The sequence below is a fragment of the Carya illinoinensis genome, chromosome 8 (assembly GCF_018687715.1).
Source record: "Carya illinoinensis cultivar Pawnee chromosome 8, C.illinoinensisPawnee_v1, whole genome shotgun sequence".
Lineage (NCBI taxonomy): Eukaryota > Viridiplantae > Streptophyta > Magnoliopsida > Fagales > Juglandaceae > Carya > Carya illinoinensis.
Genome location: NC_056759.1, coordinates 883,317 through 906,936, shown reverse-complemented (window position 1 = coordinate 906,936; position 23,620 = coordinate 883,317). Strand labels below are relative to the sequence as shown.

Below are 23,620 nucleotides of genomic sequence, written 5' to 3'. Positions count from 1 at the left end.
CTGCTAATTTATTTCTCAAATAGTGTTACATATACTTATAGTTTTACTTACACTTGTTTATTGTTTTTTTTTTTTTTTAAATTTCTTTTAAACAAGTGAAGAAGGGGTGGCTTGGGTTCAATTATTTTCATTAATAACATTTATATATACATATATATTGTCATGAAAAATGTGATGCGATGTAGACTAGCTTATATATATAAAAGATAAGAATACAAGTAAATCTTTCATAGATTTGTTTGAGGTACATAATGAAAGTGACAAAGTACACGCTCCTCATTACACGACAAACATACTCTACATCTCCATTGGTTTGAAGATTAAAAATAGTGGAACACGTCTCTATCTAACTTTGCAAGTGTGAACAAGAAAACTATTTATATCTTAATCATCTAAATTATGTTCGATCCTAAGCTTATCCGACTCATCGTGATGCTTTTTTTGTACTTTTTGGTTCATATCTTCATGTATTCCGTGTAAGCTTTTTGTTTTTGGCCTTTTGTCGACGTTACCTAAAGCTAAGCTTTAAAAAAAAGAAAAAAAGAAAAAATGGAGTGGGAACTCCACGTAATCTCTTTCTCATTGGCCTTCTTTTAGCCAAAGTGATATTTCTTGACCCTGAGTTTTGGGGGATTCTAAAATGTTTTACGTTAATCACCTTCATAGGGAATTTGGGTTCTAATGACTTCAATAAACAACAATATTAATTGGGTAAACCCATTTGTTTTCTTTAATCAGAGAAGGAATTGTCATGCCTCGTCATGTGAAGCTTGGTCAACAAATTTTTTTTTTTTTGATTCAATCCTAAAAGATGAGACTGCCGCCAAGGCTTTTTGGAGGAGAGCTTGGCGTGTAAGTTTTAATGGTTACAGCTCAACATTTTGGTACATTATAGTTGGGCTATAGGAGCTGCAAGGTCTCAAGTTTTAATTAAAATTGTTGAATGTGGAAATTTCTGAAAAATGATCACTCTTAAATTTCTACAATTTTTAGCTCCAATTATTACAATTTCTTTTGATCCAAGCTCCACCTATAAGGCTATGTACAGAGGCAGATCATGATGATCCAATCTTAACTGACAACAATGCATTTTAATCCAACCAGAAAATGAAGTCAATTCCAACTCTCAACTACATGAATCCACAGGGGTTTTTAATATGAAAATATACAATTTAATACTGAAAGTAGAAAAATTTGGATAAACTTTTGACTAGGAACAAGAGTGAAGATAATAAAATAAAAAAAAAAAAAGTAAAAAACGAAAAAAGAAAGACGAAGCGTGCAGCTCTTAAAGCTTGAGAGATAAGTCAAGCTTCTTCATCTCCTCTTGATTAGTCCTGTAAAGAGCAGCACTATCTGCAGACCAAAATCCACTAAATTCATCATCACGGGCTGGAGAACCATTAATCGTTCTTAGCAAGCCAAATCTACCAACGCTGCCTCGCGAAAGCGATCCTACTGGTGTGTGAAAATTCCCAACTGCTGGTTGTTGGTCAATGAGGGGTCTTGACCAGCCCTGAGGTTCCCAGAACCCAACCGAAGATGATTTGTAAGAAGGCTTTTGGATCATAGAATGCGCCTGAATTCCGAGCGATCTGTTATTGTAATTAGCACCATGAAGAGGAAGAGAAGCCATGCTTGGGTAGTGCTGGTGGTGGTGCTGGTGGAGGGAGTGCCCAAAAGCTTCTGCGGAGGCCAATATGTGTGCTGCTATCTTTTGTCCTCTTTTTGCTAGAGTCCTCTCTCTTTTGTGGGCATTTTGGTGGCCTCCTAGTGCTTGTGAACTATAGAATTTTCTTTTGCAATAGTTGCATGAGAAAACTCGTGGCTCGGCATAAGAAGCCTGATCATCATGGGGATCAGTTTCTGATGATGGAATCTGAGATGAACCCACGTCCAAGCAATCAATGAGATTGAGCTCTGCATCAAACCCACGATCGGACTGATCCTCATGACTACAGACATTCAGATCTAAGAAGATATCTAGCTTTGTCTCCTTTTCATGACCTTCATCCTCTTCTGTAACTCCCAGGTGCTTGTTTTCTTCTGGGTTTTGCTGTGGTGTATTCGGACATGGATAAGCCTCTTGATTAGCAGAGAAGATGCTATTACATGGCTCAGTCTTTGTTGTTTTCATTGGAGGATACCTCTTTTTTCTTGGCGGTTTACGAAAAAGAGATTATAAAAAGTCGTTCATGGGACAAAGTAAAATGCCTTGTTATATATCCAACAGACATACAGCACTGTTCTAAAAGAGTTTAAAATAGTAAAAGCTGAGCCGTATGTTGGTAGGTTTACTTGTTCCCACACGCTTAATTCACGACACTTCGATCGACTTACAAAAATAGAACTGCTTAAAGTGCCATTTAAGTTCGATTAATGAGACTCTTGGGGGCATCTAAAAATATTTATAAATTTCTTTTGATTTTTCTGAAACAAATTTTCTTTCAGCGAAGCTATATATATATATATATATATCATGCAGTAGCAGAACTGCTCAAAGTACCCTGATGATCATCATGTGGGGACAGGCAACCATGCGTGTATGTATGTAGCCCGAACAACTTTTCTCTGCACCGTGACCCTGGTTCCATGTTATTAATGCATGTGTCCCTCTGCACAGTTTTGTGGGGGATCACTTTCCCTTCTAAAAATAAATGTGGCCGAACAAGGAATCATTGATACCATTTTATCTTATGCAGAGTCGAGCGAGCTACTTGATTCACTTCGGCCACTTCTGTCCCATTTCACCAAAAATAATTGATTTCGTCTATTTATAATCTGCATAACCGAATACATTCATTGAAAAAATCACTCCGTGTAGGCCCCAAACTATCCTTAAAATTTACCATCAGATCAACTAATCAAAAGGGTGAGACTATAATTCAATACTTGGGCTAGTTAAGATTTAAAAAAGAAGAAGAAGAATGCCATATATGCATACATGCGCCTTTGGCCTTAACACCGTTTCATGCGTAGCTAGCGATCCCGTTCTTCTGTTTATATATAAAAGCACCACAGAAAGGGTTAAAGCATGCTAGCTAGCTCTTACCAATTACCGTAACTGTCATATAATTTTAAGTTGAATATTGTTTTTTTTTTTTTGAAAAATAATCATTACATTAATTAAGCGTGGACTCGACATGATCAAATCGACATTAATATTAATTATTTTAATTAATTATAAATAAGTGAAATAGCTACAATAAATAGAACATTTGAAAAATTGTCATGATCATCTTATTTTAATCTCTGACATCTTGATTAACCAAATTAATCTTCTATATCCTAATTACTATATCTCTTTTTGTTTGAGGAGCGAGCTAGAGATCAAACTAAGAATAATAATAATTTATATAAATGTTTAATTTTATTATGGTAATTTTGTGATTTGCCATGATTAGTGGGGAGCGACAAATGGCCGACAAGTACAAAGGGGGAGGCTGATGAAGATCATCAGCCCCTCTTTTGCCATGATATTATATGGTGCTATATATATATATATTATATATGCTGCATTATTAATGTAACATGAAGATCATATAATCTCTAAAGTTAACCCTTGGGATACATAGCAATCTCTAATAATATTATATAATTACAAATAATATTATTCCCACAAGCGCCACAAATAAGAAAGTTTGGCATTTCATTTTTTTTTTTTTTTAATATTACGATTGAGCCCATTACTTCTTTAACCCCACAAATAAAAGTTGGCCAGAAAAAAAGATATGCATCGGAGTGGACTTTTCCATTTCACTTTCATAGGCTTAGGCAATACAATTGCAAACAGTACTGATGATCATCATATCTAACTTCATGTACCCTTTGCTTTTCTTATTAAAAAAATAGAACCAAATCTCTTTGCCAGATCTGTCTGTCCCCATAAAGGCTCTAAATAATTCCCGTTTCAAAGGCCAGAAAAAGAAATTGACAAAGTGCCATCACTTCCCGGCATAAAAATATCTGAACTACTCAAAAGAAGACAAATTAATGCCCCCTCTTCGTACTAATTAAAACCATCTAGCTTGTTATATAAACACCACTCCCCCTCCCCCACCTCTATCTCTCTCTCTTTCTCTCTCTCATCATGACAACTCGGACATGACAAGGCCAACATGGGCACGATGGAATATGTATTTGACTATGGAGTTCGGTAAACTCTTTATCTACTGATCTTATCTTTGTCACTACCGGCCTCTCACTGTCGTTTCTTTCGTATACTGTCTCTTTGTACAACAACCAGATTCCATGTTTCTTGTTTGTATGATATATAAAGATAATATATATTTACGTACAGTTACTATACCTAGCTAAAAGAGGTCAGATCAGACGCGTATATATATATATATATATATATGAGTAATGCTACATATAGTCACTTTTACATATTTTCTGCGCACTCCACTGATATGATTGGCTGGATTAATTTTTTTTTTAATATCCAATCCATCGTATCACTAGAGTGTACAAAAAAATACACAAAAATGACTGCACTTAAAATTTTTGTATATATATATCGAAACTTCTTGCGAGTAATGAGGTTAATTATAATGTATATTGATAAACACCAGAATTCTTTTCTTTTTCATTGGAGTAAAAGAATAAAATAGTTAGTAAAATTATTAGGTTTATGGTAAAAAAGCAAGTCATGTTTATTTGAAACAACGTCCTAGTTTCGACCATATTAGCTTTATGTTTTGATAAGAATATTGCTTAGGCATGTTTCGATGGAAACAAGATGATCATCACGAGCGTTTGACATGAAATTTTGTCGTGCGTCATCATATAATCTGTCTTTGTATTATCACATCTAAAATATTAGGTAAGGGCAAAGGAGTAAGCGAAAGAGTCCAAGCTTGAGAGGTCTCCAAAATTATTATTATTATCCATTAATATTGTATCCTGCATGTTCTAGAACCCAATATATATATATATAGGTATTATTTGTGAAATAAACTTATCAAATTGAGCTATTGCAATAGTACTAGTACGTACCTATTAGCTGAATTGTAATTAAATACTACTGTTAGCTTTATATAATTGGTTACAGATTAGTTAGAATAGGTTAGCTTATTAACACAGCACTTAAACTGATCAGATCATCAGAGTATTGTATATAAGAAAAACTTTACTCACCATATTCACACTACACATGACCACACATAATTTTTTTCTCTTATCAAATGTGTGGTAATGGATGATAAATAAAAGAATTTAATTAGTTTAGCGAAAAAAAAAATCCCAAAAAAAAAAAAAACTAAAAAAGATCAAAATAAGTGTGGTGTGTGGTGTACATGTAGGGATGATGAGTAACAAAATCTACATACAATCGTGAAATGTATAAACGCCGTATAATCATTTTCAAAATAAGTGAGATTCATTATTAAAAAATTAATTTTTTTTATGTGGGTCTTATATTTTACTCAATTTTTTTAAAATAATTATACGGCTGTTGTACAATTCAAGTTTGCAAATATTTTTTCTCCTTTAATTAAACACTAGCTCCCTCACTAAATTTTTCTTTCTAATTAAACATATATATATTCATCGTTTAATCCACCCACTTTTTTCAAACGTTAATAAAAATATTTCTGAAAGTTTTTCCAATCTAAACATATTTTAATGAATCCCATCGCTTTCACAAAATCTCATAAACTCCTGATGATCATCTTTAAATCTTTCTATAAAGCTAATTTACAAAAATCTTTCAAGAAAATGTTAAATTTACGTACACGTACATGATTCCCAAAGATAAGATGTACTATAGTATGCATTAATCATTCATGCTAGATATTCTATCTTTTTATAAAAGAAGTAGTACTACTTGTTATAAACTATCTTGAATTATATGATTATATTTATCTAATCGTCAAGTGCATAGTGCTAATATAGTGACAGCATAGTACTGCATAGTAACTGGCATAGTAAATGACCAACATAGCACAGTGCATAGTGCCAGCATAGTACTGCATAGTAACTGGCATAGTGAATAGCCGACATAGCACAGTGCATAGTACCAGCATAGTACTGCATAGTAACTAGCATAGTGAATGACCGACATATGTACAGTACTAGTATAGTACTGCATAGTAAGTTAGCATAGTTCCCTTTGTACGCCTATATATATCGTTGAATTCTTTAAGAAATTCATAAGTTTCATAACTTCTCTGAGTTCTATCTCTCTCTCTCCTTTTAGAAAGTTTTATAATAAATCTATCTCTTTCTTTCTTTACTTTTCGATAGTTTCATAACACGTTATCAGCACGAAAGTTCTGACGATTTTGAAGCTAGAAGTCCTCTACTTCAAGTAAGTTTTTTAATATATTTTTATATTCCTGATTTATATATGTAAAAAATGTCAAATCTTACAAAATTGAAATTCGTTGCTCTTGACATTTCTGGAAAAAATTATTTATCTTGGATCCTTGATACTGAGATCCATCTGGAAGCAATGAACCTGGGAAATACAATTAAAGAAGGAAATCAAGGGTCCCTGCAGGACCGTGCTAAGGCAATGATTTTCCTTCGGCACCATCTTCATGAAGAATTAAAAACTGAGTATCTAACGGTGAAAGATCCACTTATTTTGTAGAATGATTTAAGGGAGAGATATGAACACCAGAAAACTGTAATCCTCCCAAAAGCTCGTCATGATTGGATGCACCTGAGGTTGCAAGACTTCAAGAGTGTTAGTGAGTATAACTCTGCACTCTTTAAAATTAGCTCGCTATTGAAATTATGTGGTGAAAAAGTCACTGATGATGACTTGTTAGAGAAGACATATACTACTTTTCATGCCTCGAATGTGCTCCTGCAGCAGCAGTATCGAGAGCGAAAGTTCAAAAAATATTCTGAACTTATATCTTGTCTTCTATTAGCTGAGCAAAATAATGAGCTTTTGTTAAGAAATCATCAGTCACGTCCTGCTGGTTCTATATCATTTCCTGAAGTGAATGGTACTAGATTTACATCATTCTCAGAAGCGAATGGTGCATCTTTTCAAAGAAAACGAAGGTGTGGACGTGGTAGGAAAAACTATGGAAGTGGAGATCCTAGAAGTGACCACACTAAAAGGGACAATAATAGATATACACCGTACCACCAGAAGTGGTTCAACTCAGAGAAGGGCAAAGGTCCCCAAAACAAATTTTTAAAGAAAGATGAAGATGGATGCCATAGATGTGGTATGACTGGACATTGGGCTCGTATCTGTCGTACAGATAAGCACTTGGTTGACTTATACCAATCTTCTATAAAAGAAAAAACAAAGAAATTTGAAACAAATTTTACTTAACCATCATATGCTTTAGATTCTATAGATGGAGAAGATATTACAAGTCTTGATGTTTCTGATTTCTTTGAGGATTCTAGTCGTAGAGTTGATAATGAAAGTATTCCTTTTTAATTAATGTATTTCCTTTATCTTATTATAAAATATTTTTATATTCTACAATGTTTTGTAGTAATGAAAGTTTTATTTATTTATACTTGTTATAAATTATTGATGATATGATTTATCTGAGAATGGAAATAGAGCATCCCTGAAAGATCGCCCTAAATCAATAATTTTATTGAGTATCTCATATGAGTGATACTTGTACCAAAAGCTCATTATGATTTATGCATCTGAAGTTGCATAATTGAAATTGTGGAAAGAATATATATTTGAATGAACGTCTCGAATGTGCTCCTGAAGTAGCAATATCGAGTATGCTCCTGAAGTAACAATATAAAATGTAAACGTTCACAATATATTATAAATTTGTATCAGGTCTTTCAGTGACTGAACAAAATAATGAGCTTTTAATAAGAATCATTATTCACGTCTTACTAGATCTACATCATTCCCTGAAATGAATAATAATGAATTTATATCATTCTATTCCCTGAAGTGAAAAGAATAATGCGTTTCATTCAAAGAAACTAAGAGATTGGACGTGATAATGAATATCTTTTCGGGCCAGAAGCTCATATTGGAAAAGCTGTAAACTTTCTCTTTGAGATGATATTATACAAATTATTGAATCAAATATTATGATGCATCAAAAGGTGATATGATTCAAAATATTTATATCTTTTCATGGTTATCTTGATAATCCAAAATCAATTACGATAAGTCGAATGATTTTCATATGGACGTCCATAAAAGAATCAGAAGATTCTTTTACTATAAAGTTTTACCACCAGAAGTGGAAAGAAAAATTTGCTTGAAGCAAATAAGATGAAATTATTCAACGTTATCTTGATTATCATATGTGAACCAGAAGTTCAGATAATAATTAAATTTTGGATGCAATAAGATAAAAATGTCTCATATTCTAGTTGCTAAAATCCCAGCGAGGATTGAAATCCCTGTAGGACAATTAAGAAATTCAGCAGTCTAAAAACATGTATAAAGGTATGTGAGACTTATCGATACAAAAGATAGAGTATCTCAAAAGAGAAAGGCACAAATAATTTGGTGCTCCTGAAGAGACCATACCCACAAAACAAGTAATAAAGTCCATCCAAATTCTCTGTATAAAATTCTCCTATATAAACTCTTGAAGAGTGCCTCCTGAAGAGATTTTTCATGAAAATGTCTTCCCTTGAAGAGGGACAGATACCTGAAAATAACGAGATCTCGTTACATTTCATGAATAATGGAGAAATTATGGAAATAAAATCGTTGTCGACAACGTATTTCCATATGAGATGGCAATTGACATTACCAGAAGTAATGGAGAAAGTGAATCAAAAACCGTCGAAGAATACCGACGTAAAATATTGGCCAATATTTGAAAGAAACAATTCCTGCAGAATTGATTCACTAGTAAAATATGATGCATCGGGACTTATAGTCCAAACACCTAAAGAGGTGATGCTTGTTGAATGTCAGTGGGTATTTATGGAAAGGAAATAAAAATGTGATATATAAATCACAAGTCAGTTTCTCAATTCCTGCAGAATTGATATCACTAAGTAAAATGTGATAAATATGGACTTGAAGTCCAAACACCTAAAGATGTGATTTTTGTTAAATATCAGTGGATATTTATATACATGATATAAAAAGTCTGAAGTTTTTAATATGAAAATGTGATATAGAAATCACAAGTTAGTTTCTCGAAGAAACAATATTGATATGATTTTAAAGTGGTTAAAATCATATTGAGATTTTTATTAGCTTGAAAGTTACCGAGAGTTTGGATATGCATGTTTAACTGCATATTTATATGGATCATTGGATCATGATATATATGAAAATCCCTGAAGGATAGAAAATGTCTGAAGCTTCTAATATAAATACATCTGGAAATATGTATCTATCAAGTTTCAAAGATCCTTATATGACCTAAAGCAATCCAAAGGCAAATGGAAACAAACTATTATTGCAGTTTATATATATGATTTAAATGTCATTGAGGCTCCAGAAGAGCTCATGAAAACTACACATATTTGAAATATAGATCTGAAACCCTTGCGGCTTCAAGGGGAAGATGGATGATGTTATTAATCATGAAATACTATCTTTTAATACAATTAATATTTCAGATTCATATTATGAGTTTGATATGAAGTGTGCATTATTAAAGAAGAAATGAAAGGGAGCACACAGAACATCTACCAAAAGATAGAAACACAAATATGAATATTTGTGAAATATTATTTTATTATCTTGAAGCAAGAATTACAGAAATTTAAGGCACTTTGCCTCATTCTTCAAATACTCTTGTTCTTCAAGAATCTGCATGGCATCCCTATCTAAAGGGGTGGGCAATCGAAAAGAAGATTTAAGCAAGGATTTTAAATTCCTATTCTCTTGCTTTATTGATTCTATCTTCATGTTGGACTCCAGAAGAATTCGCTGAAGTATAGCAATATTCTCGTGGAGATTGTCAACTCCACAAGTTCTGAATTGCAGTCGCTGAGAAAATGCGACAATGGATGATGAGTATCGGGTACCGAGACTCACAAGCTCATAGATAGATTCATTATCTGACCTATGAGTCAGATCATTATATTGTATGATAGCACATGTGGTAGAAGCAGGAAAAACTGATGAACGAGGTGCAGAGTACCTCATATATTGGCCACGAGAAGATCGTTGAGCCATTGTAGGATAAGAATGCAGAAAGAGATTGCAGAGTAAAAATGCAGTATGATTACAGAAAAGTGAAGAAGATGAGATGCGAATGAAGATGAGCTGAATATCTCTTTTATAGAGAAAATTATGATACAGCATCTCTCGTGAAGCAGGAGAAAAGAGACGAAATATAGCTTCATAGCTCTGCGGCGCCTGACAGCTGCGGTGCCTGACAGCACGCCTGACACCTACAGAGGAGTTGAAAATTCACAGTGCTTGTCTGATCTTAAAAGGCTGGCCACCGTTTTTATTAAAAAATGAGGTTAGCGGTTTAATATTGATGAATTCTCCACTAACTGTGTTATTTACAAGAACTCCAGAAGAGTACAACTCCAGAAGAGTAGTGATGAGCAGAAAGATTCATTGTGATTATTTTATCAACATGGATCAAGTCCACAGTTAGTTGGATGTACAGATGCGAGTTATCTTTCAGATACACACAAGAAGATCATTGCAATTCATGATAAGAAAGTTGAAATTGATATCAAGAAGATACGGTCAAGTAAAAATCTGGTAGATTTATTCACTAAAGCACTACCAACTGCAACATTTAAAAAGATTATGCAGAACATTGGAATGCGGAGGTTTGAAGACCTGTTATCATGCACTACCAACTGCAACATTTAAGAAGATTATGCAGAACATTGGAATGCGGAGGTTTGAAGAGCTGTTATCATGCACTTTTCAGGGAAAGTAATGTCTTGAAGACTTGTGCTGATTGTACTCTTTTTCCTTCGCTAAGGTTTTATCCCACTGGGTTTTCCTTTGCAAGGTTTTAATGAGGCAATCCTAAAGCACTCGGCGATACACATGAATACTGTACTTTTTTTCTTTCGCCATTGGTTTTTTCTCACAGGGTTTTTCCTTGGCAAGGTTTTAACGAGGCATATTCTTTAAATATGGTCATCCAAAGGGGAAGTGTTATAAACTATCTTGAATTGTATGACCACATTTATCTAGTCGTCAAGTGCATAGTACTAGCATAGTGCCAGCATAGTACTGCATAGTAACTGGCATAGTAAATGGCCGACATAGCATAGTGTATAGTGCCAGCATAATACTGCATAGTAACTAGCATAGTGAATGGCCGACATAGCACAGTGCATAGTACCAGCATAGTACTGCATAGTAACTAGTATAGTGAATGACCGACATATGCACAGTGCCAGCATAGTACTGCATAGTAAGCTAGCATAGTTCCCTTTGTACGCCTATATATATCGTTGAATTCTTTAAGAAATTCATAAGTTTCATAACTTCTCTGAGTTCTATCTCTCTCTCCTTTTAAAAAGTTTTATAATAAATCTATCTCTCTCTTTACTTTTCGATAGTTTCATAACACTACTAAATTAGTACATGATCTTTCAACCAGAAGTCATCCTATTTGCTCGATCATTTTACCTCTCAAGTAACTAAGTGTTATAAAATCATTGGTCAGGCCTTTAACACTGGAGAATTATTGGCTGGTACTGTAGAATCATATATAGATCATCGATTCATCGAAAGTAAGAAACACCTGAACATTCCTAAAAATATATATTAATCATGTAATGTTATCGTAGTTACGTGTACGTACGTATACGTACGTGGCATGGCAAGTTTCAGTCAGCTCATCCCTTTCATCTTGGAAAAAAATGCAGTGCACAAGTTAAGAAAGGAGTCTTTATCTGAAATCTAACCCATGATACACTTGAAGAGAGGTCAAATTACTTGGTTGCACCATAGTATCAAGTACTGTTAGAACTTTTTGTTCCTGGGTTTATGTTTGCCCTATTAGACTACTCCCCGCCCTCCACGTAGTACTGTACCAGTCTGGCAGTCTTAATTAATTGATGAAAACAAGGTCTTTATAAGTGAAAGATACAATTCATGTCAAGTAGAAACTCTGTTCAATTCTTGTTCCTCTCCTCAAAAGATGCACTTTCGTAGACACAAGACAATAGGCAGTTTGTCTGCAAACATCATTGTTTATATTTGGAATTATATTCTAAGTAGATCGGCCCTTTGTCTCCACCTAATTCGTTACTTTCATGTAATTCATGTGTGCAAGAGTCCACAGGATGAGAAGACTTATGCAATTTATGTAAACACTAGGTACCCTCCAAACACATGCAACATGTATTTTCGATGCCACCTATGTTCCTAATTAGCGTCTGTTTACATATTTTATGTACACCCGAAGCAACATGTATATATACATCTCAATCTGTACCTTACCCAATATTGCATTGTCTCTTGGATCTAAATCCCAAGATATGGCTAACTTAGGATTCATACCACTTCTAACTCTTGTAATCTTCTACACAATTAATGTCGGAAATGGTGATGCAACCTCTGTGGCAATGCATCCCCCAAATTTTCCAATGTCTCCCTTCTTTTTCCCCTGCACCCATGCCCTACCCACTTGCACCAACTCCAAATTTTAACCCACCTCCTCCAAATTCTTATACCCCTTCGGACAGTTCGAAGCCAGCAGCACCAGCAGCAGCACCATACCCATATCATCATCCTCGTTCATCTCCAGTAATCAAAGCTGCCTATTGGCCATCTTTCGATGCATTTCCAGCATCCGCTATTGATACCTCATACTTCACCCACCTTTACTCTGCATTCCTTTTGCCCGAACCCATTACATATAAACTCAATGTTACCCAATTTGACCAAGTAAAGATCCCCGAGTTGATGGGTGCACTTGGGACAAAAAACCCACCCGTCATAACCTTACTATCCATAGGAGGAGGCGGTAATGACCCGATTGTATTCTCTAGAATGGCAAGCAGTTGGGCAACACGCAAAACTTTTATCGATTCCACCATTGAAGTTGCTCGAAAATATGGGTTCCACGGTGTTGATCTTGATTGGGAATTCCCAGCTAATGAGGAGGACATGTCAAACCTTGCCTTGCTATACAAGCAATGGCAAGAAGCCCTAGTTGATGAAGCTAGGACTTGTGGAAAGTCACATTTACTTTTAACTTCTGCAGTATACTATGCTTCAAAGTTTACCGACGTGCCTCGGTCGTATCCAACTTATGCTATAACTAGATATGTGGATTGGGTTAGTCCAATGTGCTTTGATTATCATGGGAAATGGGAAAATTTCACTGGGGCGCACTGATCAGCACTGCTTGATCCTAATACTAATCTTAGCACAATTTATGGAATCGGGTCATGGATCCAATCCGGTGTACCGCCCAGTCAGCTAGTTATGGGTCTACCATTATACGGGCGGACATGGACACTCCAGGATCCGGACACTAATGGGATTGGAGAACCCGCGTTAGGCCCCTGGCTTGGAGGTGGTGTCACTGGTATCTTGAATTATGATCAAATATTTGATTTCAATAGGTGGAACAATCCAACGGTTAAATTGACCTCGAAACGGTGTCCTATTATTCCTATTTTGGAGACTCTTGGATCGGGTATGATGATGTCCGGTCGATAAGGGTGAAGATCCAGGCCGCACGGTCTTGGCAGTTAAGAGGATATTTCTTTTGGGCCCTCGGGCAGGATAAGCCGATAAGGATTGGACCATCTCAAGACAAGGTAATATATATATATATATATATATATATATATATTTATTTATTCCCCTAATTTATTTTGTATAATTATTTCTTAAACAGCCTTAATTAAAGTGGCTACGATTAATTTGGACTAATATAATTTTCTTTTTGGGCAGCTTCGAATACATGGGACATGTCACATTGATGATTATCGATCTCGATTGGGAGAAAAATTGTGCTTTATTACTCGTGAACCTCTTAATTCTTCAAATGTTTTTATGAGTGTGATTTTATACCAAATGTTAAACAATTGTCACAAACAGATAAGAAATGATAAATTTAATTGTTTAATTTATATTATAATAGTTCGTAATTTATCTTGCATTATCTTTCAGCTTCATTCCTGGATTTTACAAGATTGACATGTGATGTAATCTATTTATACAAGATAACATTATATAAAGAATTATTCTACTCAGTAATCTTACGTGACCATTTATTCGCTTGCACAGGTTTCATTTTTAAAGCCTATTTATGAGTTTGATCTCTAGCGAACACCTGACCAATCGGACACTTGGATCATTATTGTTAGGTAATTACATTCATCACACTAAGATCCCGTTTAGATATAACAAGTGTTTTATCTTATTTCATTTTATTATTATAATTTTTTAAAATTTTTCATATAAAACATAATAAATAATTTAAATTTTAAAATAATAATAATATTAAAAAATAATTATATTTTAATAACTATTTTATTTAATTTTTAATTTTTATCTAAAATTATCTAATTATTTTATCTTATTATCCAAACCGCATTTAAGTCAACCTGCTCGTCAGACACTTATCACGTAATATAAGATCGATCTATATATTCTAGCTAATCCATAGTCATGGGTAGGCCCAATTCAATCCCGCACTCACTTATCTTGGTAAGTGTATGCCTAGCTCACTCAATTCATGGGAGAGATAATTAATAAAACATCAAAAATACTTATACTACATATAAAAAAGAATTATCTATCAATCGCGTCTACTAATACTTGACAATTATTGAGTTGACCTTAGCTTCACGTACGTCTGTAATTATTGGTAGGGATTGATCATCATCAATTCGATGGAGGCTTAACTCATGAGTCTGGCTCGAAAAAATTGACAGCCATGCATGTTTGAGTGGAACAAGATTACAGGATATATATATATATATATATAAACGAAAATACGGAAAAGCTGGAAGTCGAAGATATATATATATATATATATAGTACGAACCCACCCCAAATGTTATATATATCCCCGGTGGGAGACAAGTAGTAGACAAGATGTTAATTAGCACGCATGCTCATGAGCATTTTTATCAAATTAAAGTTGAGGGCTGAGGCCGGAGGTACCTGCCCTGTTCTTCCACCCTTCCCCATTTCCAAAAAACCCTATTTTATCAGTACTAGTCCTTGCATACTGATCACCTTAAATCATGCTAAAGAGAGAGCTAGGCAGCCATGTGACTCCAAAAGGAAAAAGCTAGGAATCTGATCAAGATTTTCCACCCAGCCTGAATCTTCTAGATATAATATAATATATTATACGATATAGAGTGTACTATATATATATATATATATGTTCGTGCTGATGGTTTTCTGACTATCATGCAAGTTTTGAAAGTACCCCTTCTTGATGTTAATGGGTTTGTTGATTATGATTATTATGCTTTTGATTTTTAATTGATAAATCTTTTGGTGGCTAGCCTAGCTACCTTGTTTGGACTTTGGACCCATATGGTACTGCATGATGTTCACTGGATCCTTATAAGCAAGCTAGCAAGATGTTGTCGGAAGAAAGAAACTCCTCCTGATCAGATTATAATTTCAAAATTAATGTAATTCTTTTTTTATTTTTTATTTTTCTAATTAATACAGCATCAAAGTGATTGGTAAATAGCTAATAAGAAAATTATAAATATTTTTTAAAAAATTTAAAGAAGAAAGGAAACATGTAATAATATTGGTGATGAATGCTTTTCGATCCATGCATTATCCTCTTGAAAGTTCCAAATCATCAAGACAAAGAAGAAACTAGAAAGCTTGGTAGGATGATGAAATTAAGATAAAAAGTTAAAGGATCCAAATGAATAGTGAAGAATGGGGAAAGTAAACATGATTAGATCAGATGACGCAAGTTTCCATTGATGTGTTTGAGAGAACCACGTGCTGTAAGTTTATTCGCAGTCGCGACACACCAAAAAATGTAGTGGCCATTTAACTATATGCTCATTCGCTATAGCTTTTCGTGCATCGATTGCCTTTAAATAAAAAATAAAGAAAATTACCAATTAAGTCATCGTACTTGTATCGCCTACTCTTTTTTTTCTTTTTCTTTTTTAAAACAAAAAAATTCGGAACCTCTCTACACCTTGTGTTCGTGTAAGATACGACCTATCTCTTTCAACTGATAATACAGCTATTTTTGTAATATTTCATTGGAAAGTTGTCATTAATGATGTTATAATTAGATTCTCTTTAATTCTTTTATTTAAAGATTTTTTAACAATTAGAGACGTGTAAACATAACACCCATACATCATAATATTTAAATATTAGGTGAATTCTAATATTAAATATAATTAAATGAACAATATTATATACAATTTTTTAGTGTAAATATCGTGTATTCCATTTGAAGAAAGTATAATCTGTTATGCAAAAGTTAATGTTTTCAGAAGGATATCAAATTTCTCTTACTTTTTTTTTTTTAAATAAGTATGAAAACTTCAAACTATATAAATAATTTCTTTAATTAAATTCATGTTGATTTATGCATGGAAACTTTTTTACAAATTTGCACGGAATGGGAAAAACTTTAATGAGTAATTCTAGGTATAAGTTCCGTGCAAGTCCTTTATAAAATATTTGGTTTTACTATTAAATAATAATTTTTTTTTAATTTTTAATAGTTGGATCTCATTTTTTTATAAAAATTTACGTAAAATTTATCTATTTAGAACTTAAACAAATTATTTCTTTTGTTATTATGTTTGTTCTTATGCAAAGAGTTTTCATAAAAATGCTTCAAGAGTCAACAGTATTTGTTTTTAGATAAATAATATATATAAATCTTAAATGCGCAAATCTCGTATAAGCTCTTTATAAAAAAAATGGACTACAGAAAAGTTTGAAATCCATACTCACTTTTTTTTTTTTTTTTTTTGGTGGGGCTCAAAGTTTTATAGAAGACTTGTACAAAAAGTATACCTAACGTTACTATTTTTTTAGAGGGGTGCATAGGGGATTTAATTTTGTAAAATTTTTATGTGTAATCATTTTTACTTATTTTTTTATGTATGTTATTAATGTGATTGATCATATTATTTTTTTAATATAAAATAACTGATTTAGTTAATCAATAAAATATATTATAAAAATATAAAAATAATTGTAGGTAATAGAAGTTTTATTAGGGGTGGGCAGCGAGAGCCCGCCCCCGTCCGCCCCGCTTCCGCATGGGTGGACGGGATACCCCGCACCACACATGCCGGGGTGGGGTCCCTTGTCCCGCATGCAATACACTAAGCAGGGGCGGGGGCCGGGCAGGGCTCAACCCCGCTCCACTTTTCCCCCACCCCGAACCTTGTACTTATATTTATAAATATATATTTATATTTTACAAATTGTATATATATATATCGAAAAATTTTCTTGTCATCCTCACACTTCACACACCACACTTATTTTAATTTTTTTTCATTTTTCCTATAATAAATATGTAGTGTGTGGATGATAAATAGAATAATTTAATTAGTTTAATAAGAATAAAATAAAATAAAAAATAAAAAAAATAAAAAATAATATTTTAATATATAAAGTGTGTGGTGTGGGATGATGTGTAGCATTCCTCTATATATATATAAATATATTACAAATTGTTAAACTTATTCACAAGAGTCACAATAGAGTGAGACTTGTTCATCACAAGATTGCATATGGTATGGGCACCATAGGCCACCTTTATATAGAACTCCAAAGCCATACAATAGTCTTATTTGAGCAATGTGGGACTTACTGTTCTCACTCTATTATGACTATTATGAACAAGTTTAACAAATTTAAAAATTAGTAACATAATTTTTATGTTATTAGTTTTTAAATTATTATATATATAAATTTTAATTTACAATTTAATTATTTAATAATTTGAGTCTAAAAAATATATTTATATATATATATATATTTTTAAATCTATTAGAACATAATATTTTTGAAGTGGGTGGGAGACGGGAAGGATGAGGTGTTCGGTTGTTTGCCCCACCCCCCAATACCGGAGCAGGGAGCCCCGCCCCTACCTCTTTATATGCAGATAGCACCCCTTTATAAAGAGGTAGGGGCAGAGCAGGGAGCCCCGCCCCTACCTGTTTATATGCAGAGATGGAGTGCGGGATGAAATTTTCATTTTCCGTATATGCAGATAGCACCCATTAAGTTTTATTATATGGTATGGGTTTGGGTTTGGAGAAATAGGAGGGAAATTAATGGGTTTTCAAATATCTCTTTATTGGGGATTGGGTGTAGCATTAGGCCCTAATAAAAAGGAAGAGGCTTTTTGACCCTCAAAAGAAGAAGAAGCTTATTAAAAGTCCCAAAACTGAAAAAGGAATCAGTTCAGAGTTCGAAAAGGCAGAAAGAGTTGGCAAAGCAGCATTCCTTATCTTATTTTTGGTATATTATCAGCAGGGAAGGAAGCACGCTTGCGCATGCTTTACGGAATCCACCAAAACAAAATTAAAAAAAAAAATTAAAAATTGAAAAATAAATTAAAGTCCCCTTTATTGTGGTATTGAGTCTCCGATGCCAACAACCAATTTCAATAATCCTAAAGCCGACCAAAAAAGAAATGCCTGTAAATATTATTAAAAAAACATGTTTGGTGTTTCCTTTTCAAACAAAAAAACAAATTCTTTGCCCAAAATCATTTTGAAAATGACCGACCGACGGCATAAGACTCCAAGAAAATCGAGGCCCCATTCGCACCAATCAAAACCAACTACATCACCATGAATTTTCCCCCGAAATAAAACGTGGTTCACTTTCGTAAAACATATTTTTCTATGTTGAAATTCCTTTTATTAATGCAAATTTTTATCCTTTGAGACTTCATTTGGACCGGACGCTGTCTACCTTTCACATTTTATTCTTAAATAGTAGATATTTATCTATTTTTAAAAAAATATGCGAGATTTACATATTTTAAGATTATATAAATTATTTTTTTTTAAAAAAAATCTTATGAAAAAGTAAAACATTAGCACATAAAAATTACTGGATAAGATCCTAATTACTTTTTTTTTAAAATTAGATGGTTTAGATTAAATATATTTTATATTATATAAATTTAAAAAATAATATTTACAGTTGTATAATGTAAATATCGTATAATTTTTTTAAAAAAATAAATATAAAATTTATGTTATAAAAAAAATATCTTTTTTAATAGTAACTTTATTTTTTTACCTTTTTATTCGATGGTTTAGAAATATTATAGCGGAACTTTCGTTTCTATTATATATAATGTATTAATTGAACGTTTAATCTAAAAAAAGTGAACATTTTTCCCTTTTTATTTTTCATCCCTTTCCAAATTATTGAACATTTCTGCTTGATCCAGAAGAAAATACTCGGAAATTTCAACGCCCAAGTTTGAGCTTCTCCAGCGCGTGAGTTATACGCAGTATTGACGACACGAAGTGGAAAATTTGTCAGTTTGGCAAGGTATAATATGCTATATTTCAGTGACGCTCAAATCTCCATTCTGCAGATTTCACAGTTTATAGATAGTAGTTTCATTAGATTCCTTTTCTCTCTCTTTCCCCGGTCAAATTGCCACTTTTAAAGACTCTTTCTCTCTCTCTCTGAATTCATATCACATACTATTACATAATCTTTGCAAATCCTTTTCTCTGCTTCTCTCTGTTCAGTAGATTCTGGGTTTGTTCACTACCATAGAACATAGAGCATATTGTTGGAACGGTCATTTTCCGTTGTTCTTGTTCTCTGAATTTTTTCCATCAGTCTGCTTGCAGAAAATGACAGTTGAGCCTATAATGGATGATTCCAGAGACCAGTTTCCTATTGGAATGCGTGTGCTCGCAGTTGACGATGACCCCACTTGCCTCTTTGTCTTGGAGACCCTTCTTCGTCGATGCCAATATCACGGTTTGCATCTTGTGGCTCTTTTCTTAATTTCTTTGCTTTCTATAATCAGTTTTTGGATATGGGTTTCTGGATTTGTGGTTGTTATTAAAGATCTTCTATACAAATTGTTTCTATATAATCAGTTTTTGCATCTTGTTGCTATAATCGTAGTACGTTGAATCTGTATGGGTTCCGTACAATTTTTTACCACACCCTTTGTTTTTTATGTCTACTTTCTCATATATTGGATTGGATTTCTCTGTTTGCGGAGATACTTTCTCAGATATCTGCCTATTACTGAGATTCGTTCTTTATTTCGTGAATTTTCTCTAGTCATATTATTGGACTATGGCTTAGTTCAGTAATTTTGGTTGTTTATGTAGCTTTGGGAGATATGAGAAAGCATTTATTTCTATTTTACAAACTTGGCCTGATCTTCGTCATGAGTTTTGGATTTTGCAGTTACGACAACGAATCAAGCAATCACAGCATTGAAGTTGCTGAGAGAAAACAAGAACAACTTTGACTTGGTCATCAGTGATGTTCATATGCCAGACATGGATGGCTTTAAGCTGCTTGAGCTTGTGGGTCTTGAGATGGACCTACCTGTCATAAGTAAGCCAGGAAGCAGGAGCACTAATTGATCTTCATCATATTAACTTTTCTTTTCTTTGTATATTGCCATTCTAGTATTCTGTGACTAAATTTTTCGTTGATTTGTCAACAAAAACCTGTAGTAGATTGAATAATAAGGGTTGTTTAAACTGGCTTTTTTTAAAAACTTTATCTTTGCGATCTTAGAAACTTCGACAATTTGATAAACTGTGAGATTTTTGTTTTTGAAAACATAATGCAGTATGTTTGTCTGATTTCCAGAGAAGAAACAAAGGGCATTTTTAAAAGCACTTGAATGTGTTGGTCCCTGTCAAAGTTTACAATGTGCTTACATTCTGTGAGTTTATTTTTAGATTGCGGCACTCTTTGCAGCATGCGGTTAGTTAATCGGGCTTAATTTTAACATTTGTAGTGTTGTCCGCCAATGATGACCCCAAGCTTGTGATGAAGGGAATTACCCATGGAGCTTGTGATTATTTACTGAAACCTGTTCGAATTGAGGAGCTGAAGAACATCTGGCAACATGTTGTCAGGAGAAAGAAATTTGATTCAAAAGACTCGAATAATTCTGGCAGTCAAGACAAGCCCCATCTTGGCATTGGTGGAGGATCAGGGTCTGCTGGGACACTTTCGGATCCGAATGGGAAGCTCAATAAAAAACGGAAGGATCAGGATGAAGATGAGGATGAGGAGCATGATGAAAATGTGCACGATGATCCATCAACTCAGAAGAAACCTCGTGTTGTTTGGTCTGTGGAGCTGCATCGCAAGTTTGTTGCAGCCGTTCATCAGTTGGGCATTGACAGTATGTTCTTTACCTATATCATTAAAGTGAAAACCTCTGCAGTAATTATTATTCCACTTTTAATGTTTCAGGCATGGAGCCTTTTCTTATAAGTTCATTATGTTTAATCTTCTTTTGGATGCAGAGGCTGTACCAAAAAAAATCCTAGATCTGATGAATGTTGAAAAGCTTACAAGAGAGAATGTGGCAAGCCATCTTCAGGCATAGAATCTGATCCTTCTTTTCTAAGGTCATGTGATATGAACTTATTATTGATTATGGGATGCTTACTACTTTATTTACGGTTGCAGAAATACAGGCTTTACCTTAAAAGACTCAACAGTATGGTAAACCAGCAAGCTAATATGGCAGCTGCCTTAGGTGGTACAGATTCTTCATATTTACGAATGGGTTCTCTGAATGGACTCGAAAATTTCCATACCTTGAATGGATCTGGGCAATTTCATAACACCAGTTTCAGATCCTTCCCACCTAGTGGGTTGCTTGGTAGATTGAACACACCAGCTGGTATGGGAATGCGTGGTCTTTCTTCTTCTGGAATGAATCAACTTAGTCATGCACGAAGTTCAAGCAGCTCTACTGTTGATCAGGCCGACTCACAGCAGGTCATACATCCTGGAAACCATAATGGGGATGTACTTCAAGGAATGCCGATGACCCTAGGTCTTGATCAACTACAACATATTAAAGGTGTTACTCATGTCAGGGAACTGTCCACTGCTATTGATAATAGAGCAATTTTCCCCATTTGCAGTGGCCTCCTAGATGCCAAAACAAACATTGGTAGCTCAAGCAATCCTCTTCTTGGTGTCGCAAACACAACATTGATGTTAGAACAAAACCCTCAAGCAGTTCAAGGTGGTGAAGTATTTGGAAATCACTCCCCCGTTTCATTGGCCTCCTTAAATTCTGAATTGTCTTCCCCCTTGCTGGATCACAGGAGATTGAATGAAAACTGGTCAACTGCTGCTCAGTCATCTGGGATTCACTCAAATTCTTTTCAATTAAATGACTGTTTTAAACAGACTACCCAGTCTACCATGCATCAAAGTAATGTGAGGGATGATATGTCTAAAAGGGCATTGCAAATGGGGAGTAATCTACATGATGTTTCTTCTGCTACTTCAGTATCCACTGAATTGCAGGATAGAAGGGCAGACATGCATTGCGGAGCAAGCCTGACCAGCAGTAATGCTGGGAAAATAAGTAATAATGCCGGACCTCAAGGGTGGGTAGACCATAATCCTGATAGTTCTTATCACTCCAATGTTATGTGTAATACAATGAACTCTATGATCCCTGTGCAAGCTGCTGTGGGTCCATTCGTTCAGAGTTCAGAACCAAAGAACTTCCACCCAGACATGGATTTCAATTCAATTGGAGAATCAAATTTTTTTGATCCTTCATACACGAAGCATGAAGAGGTCAATAAATCTAATGTTGAGACATCACTGAAGTTGAAGCAGGGGCTCAGGGACCAAAGGAAGCCACAAGAAAGTTATATTTCTAGTAGTTTTGGCTCACTGGAAGACATAGTGACTGCAATGGTGAAACGGGTAATATAATATAATATTTGCTTTAGCTTCGCTAGTAGAGCTGTCTTCTTTTATAGTTTGACTGTAATATCTTTGACTAGACGTGATTTTCACATTCTATTTTAGACCCCGGCCATTAGGTTAAAGAATCTGCTTTATCAACTTCGTGGTAAATATGCTGAAAGGAGAAAAGTCTTGGTTATTTAACCAGTGATTGCACTTTAGTGATATTTTCCCTTTGTTTAGTTGTTTCTTTGAAGCTAATCAAAGAATCAAATTAAAGTAGTTTCTTTCTGATGATATTATTTTGAAGGACCAGTGGGATGTTGTAGGAGAGCTTAGCATCATGGTATGATTTGATTATTTGCACACCCGATAATTATTTTTATGGTTGTTTTTCATCTCTTGGTTCTTAAACAACTTAAGATTTCATAATCAAAGGTTCAGAATTATCCAAATATTTGGGTGTGGTTCTTAAGCGTGAATTCATTTGGAAAGACTCAAATAAATAGCTCAGTAAGTAACTAATCCATTGTTCATAAGGCAAAAACTTAGAATTGCCCAGTTTCTACCTGTTAAACTGACGCTTTGCAAGCAGCTCTTGAATGAACTTGGAAATTTATGCTTTCCCCATAGTCTTACCTGCTAACCATCAGTCCTTTCATTATCATCTCTTCTTTGCAAAAGTATTTATCTCTTCTTCTTATTCAATCTAAGAGAGTGTTGTAATACTCATGACTAGTTTGAACGTAAAAGAGAACTAATTTGAATCGTTATGGCTATGCACATGCATGTGGGTGTCTGTGTAATACTGTTTTGTATGCATGTATGCCTCAGCAGCACGCC

The 23,620-nt window shown here is 34.2% G+C and overlaps 2 protein-coding genes and 1 pseudogene across 5 annotated transcripts; 2 read left to right on the top strand and 1 right to left on the bottom strand.

Annotated features, from left to right (window-relative positions):
• Positions 1-1,089: 1,089 nt before the first annotated feature.
• Positions 1,090-2,326, bottom strand: LOC122319084 (zinc finger protein 3). The gene has a single exon (XM_043136972.1). The coding sequence runs from the start codon at positions 2,135-2,137 to the stop codon at positions 1,289-1,291; it is 849 nt and encodes a 282-aa protein (XP_042992906.1). The 5' UTR covers positions 2,138-2,326; the 3' UTR covers positions 1,090-1,288.
• Positions 2,327-12,520: 10,194 nt separating this feature from the next.
• Positions 12,521-13,839, top strand: LOC122318649 (annotated as a pseudogene).
• A 5,394-nt stretch (positions 13,840-19,233) lies between these two features.
• LOC122318992 (two-component response regulator ARR12-like) lies at positions 19,234-23,086 on the top strand. 4 transcript variants are annotated; one of them, XM_043136829.1, is made up of 6 exons: positions 19,234-19,396; positions 19,708-19,840; positions 20,282-20,434; positions 20,847-21,239; positions 21,364-21,440; positions 21,530-23,086. In XM_043136829.1, the coding sequence occupies exons 2-6, from the start codon at positions 19,711-19,713 to the stop codon at positions 22,802-22,804; spliced, it is 2,028 nt and encodes a 675-aa protein (XP_042992763.1). In that variant the 5' UTR covers positions 19,234-19,396; positions 19,708-19,710; the 3' UTR covers positions 22,805-23,086. The 4 variants fall into 4 exon arrangements, with proteins under 4 accessions (XP_042992763.1, XP_042992761.1, XP_042992764.1 ...); XM_043136827.1 differs by having other exon boundaries at positions 19,697-19,840; XM_043136830.1 differs by lacking the exon at positions 19,234-19,396 and adding an exon at positions 19,421-19,612.
• The last annotated feature ends 534 nt before the right edge of the window (positions 23,087-23,620 follow it).

Bases quoted from the DNA above. Each gene is read 5' to 3' on its own strand.
- LOC122319084 (XM_043136972.1), bottom strand. From the start codon at position 2,137: ATGAAAACAACAAAGACTGAGCCATGTAATAGCATCTTCTCTGCTAAT.
- LOC122318992 (XM_043136829.1), top strand. From the start codon at position 19,711: ATGACAGTTGAGCCTATAATGGATGATTCCAGAGACCAGTTTCCTATT. The intron at 19,841-20,281 runs GTTTGCATCTTG...TGGATTTTGCAG, and splicing joins TCGTCGATGCCAATATCACG to TTACGACAACGAATCAAGCA. The intron at 20,435-20,846 runs GTAAGCCAGGAA...TAACATTTGTAG, and splicing joins GATGGACCTACCTGTCATAA to TGTTGTCCGCCAATGATGAC.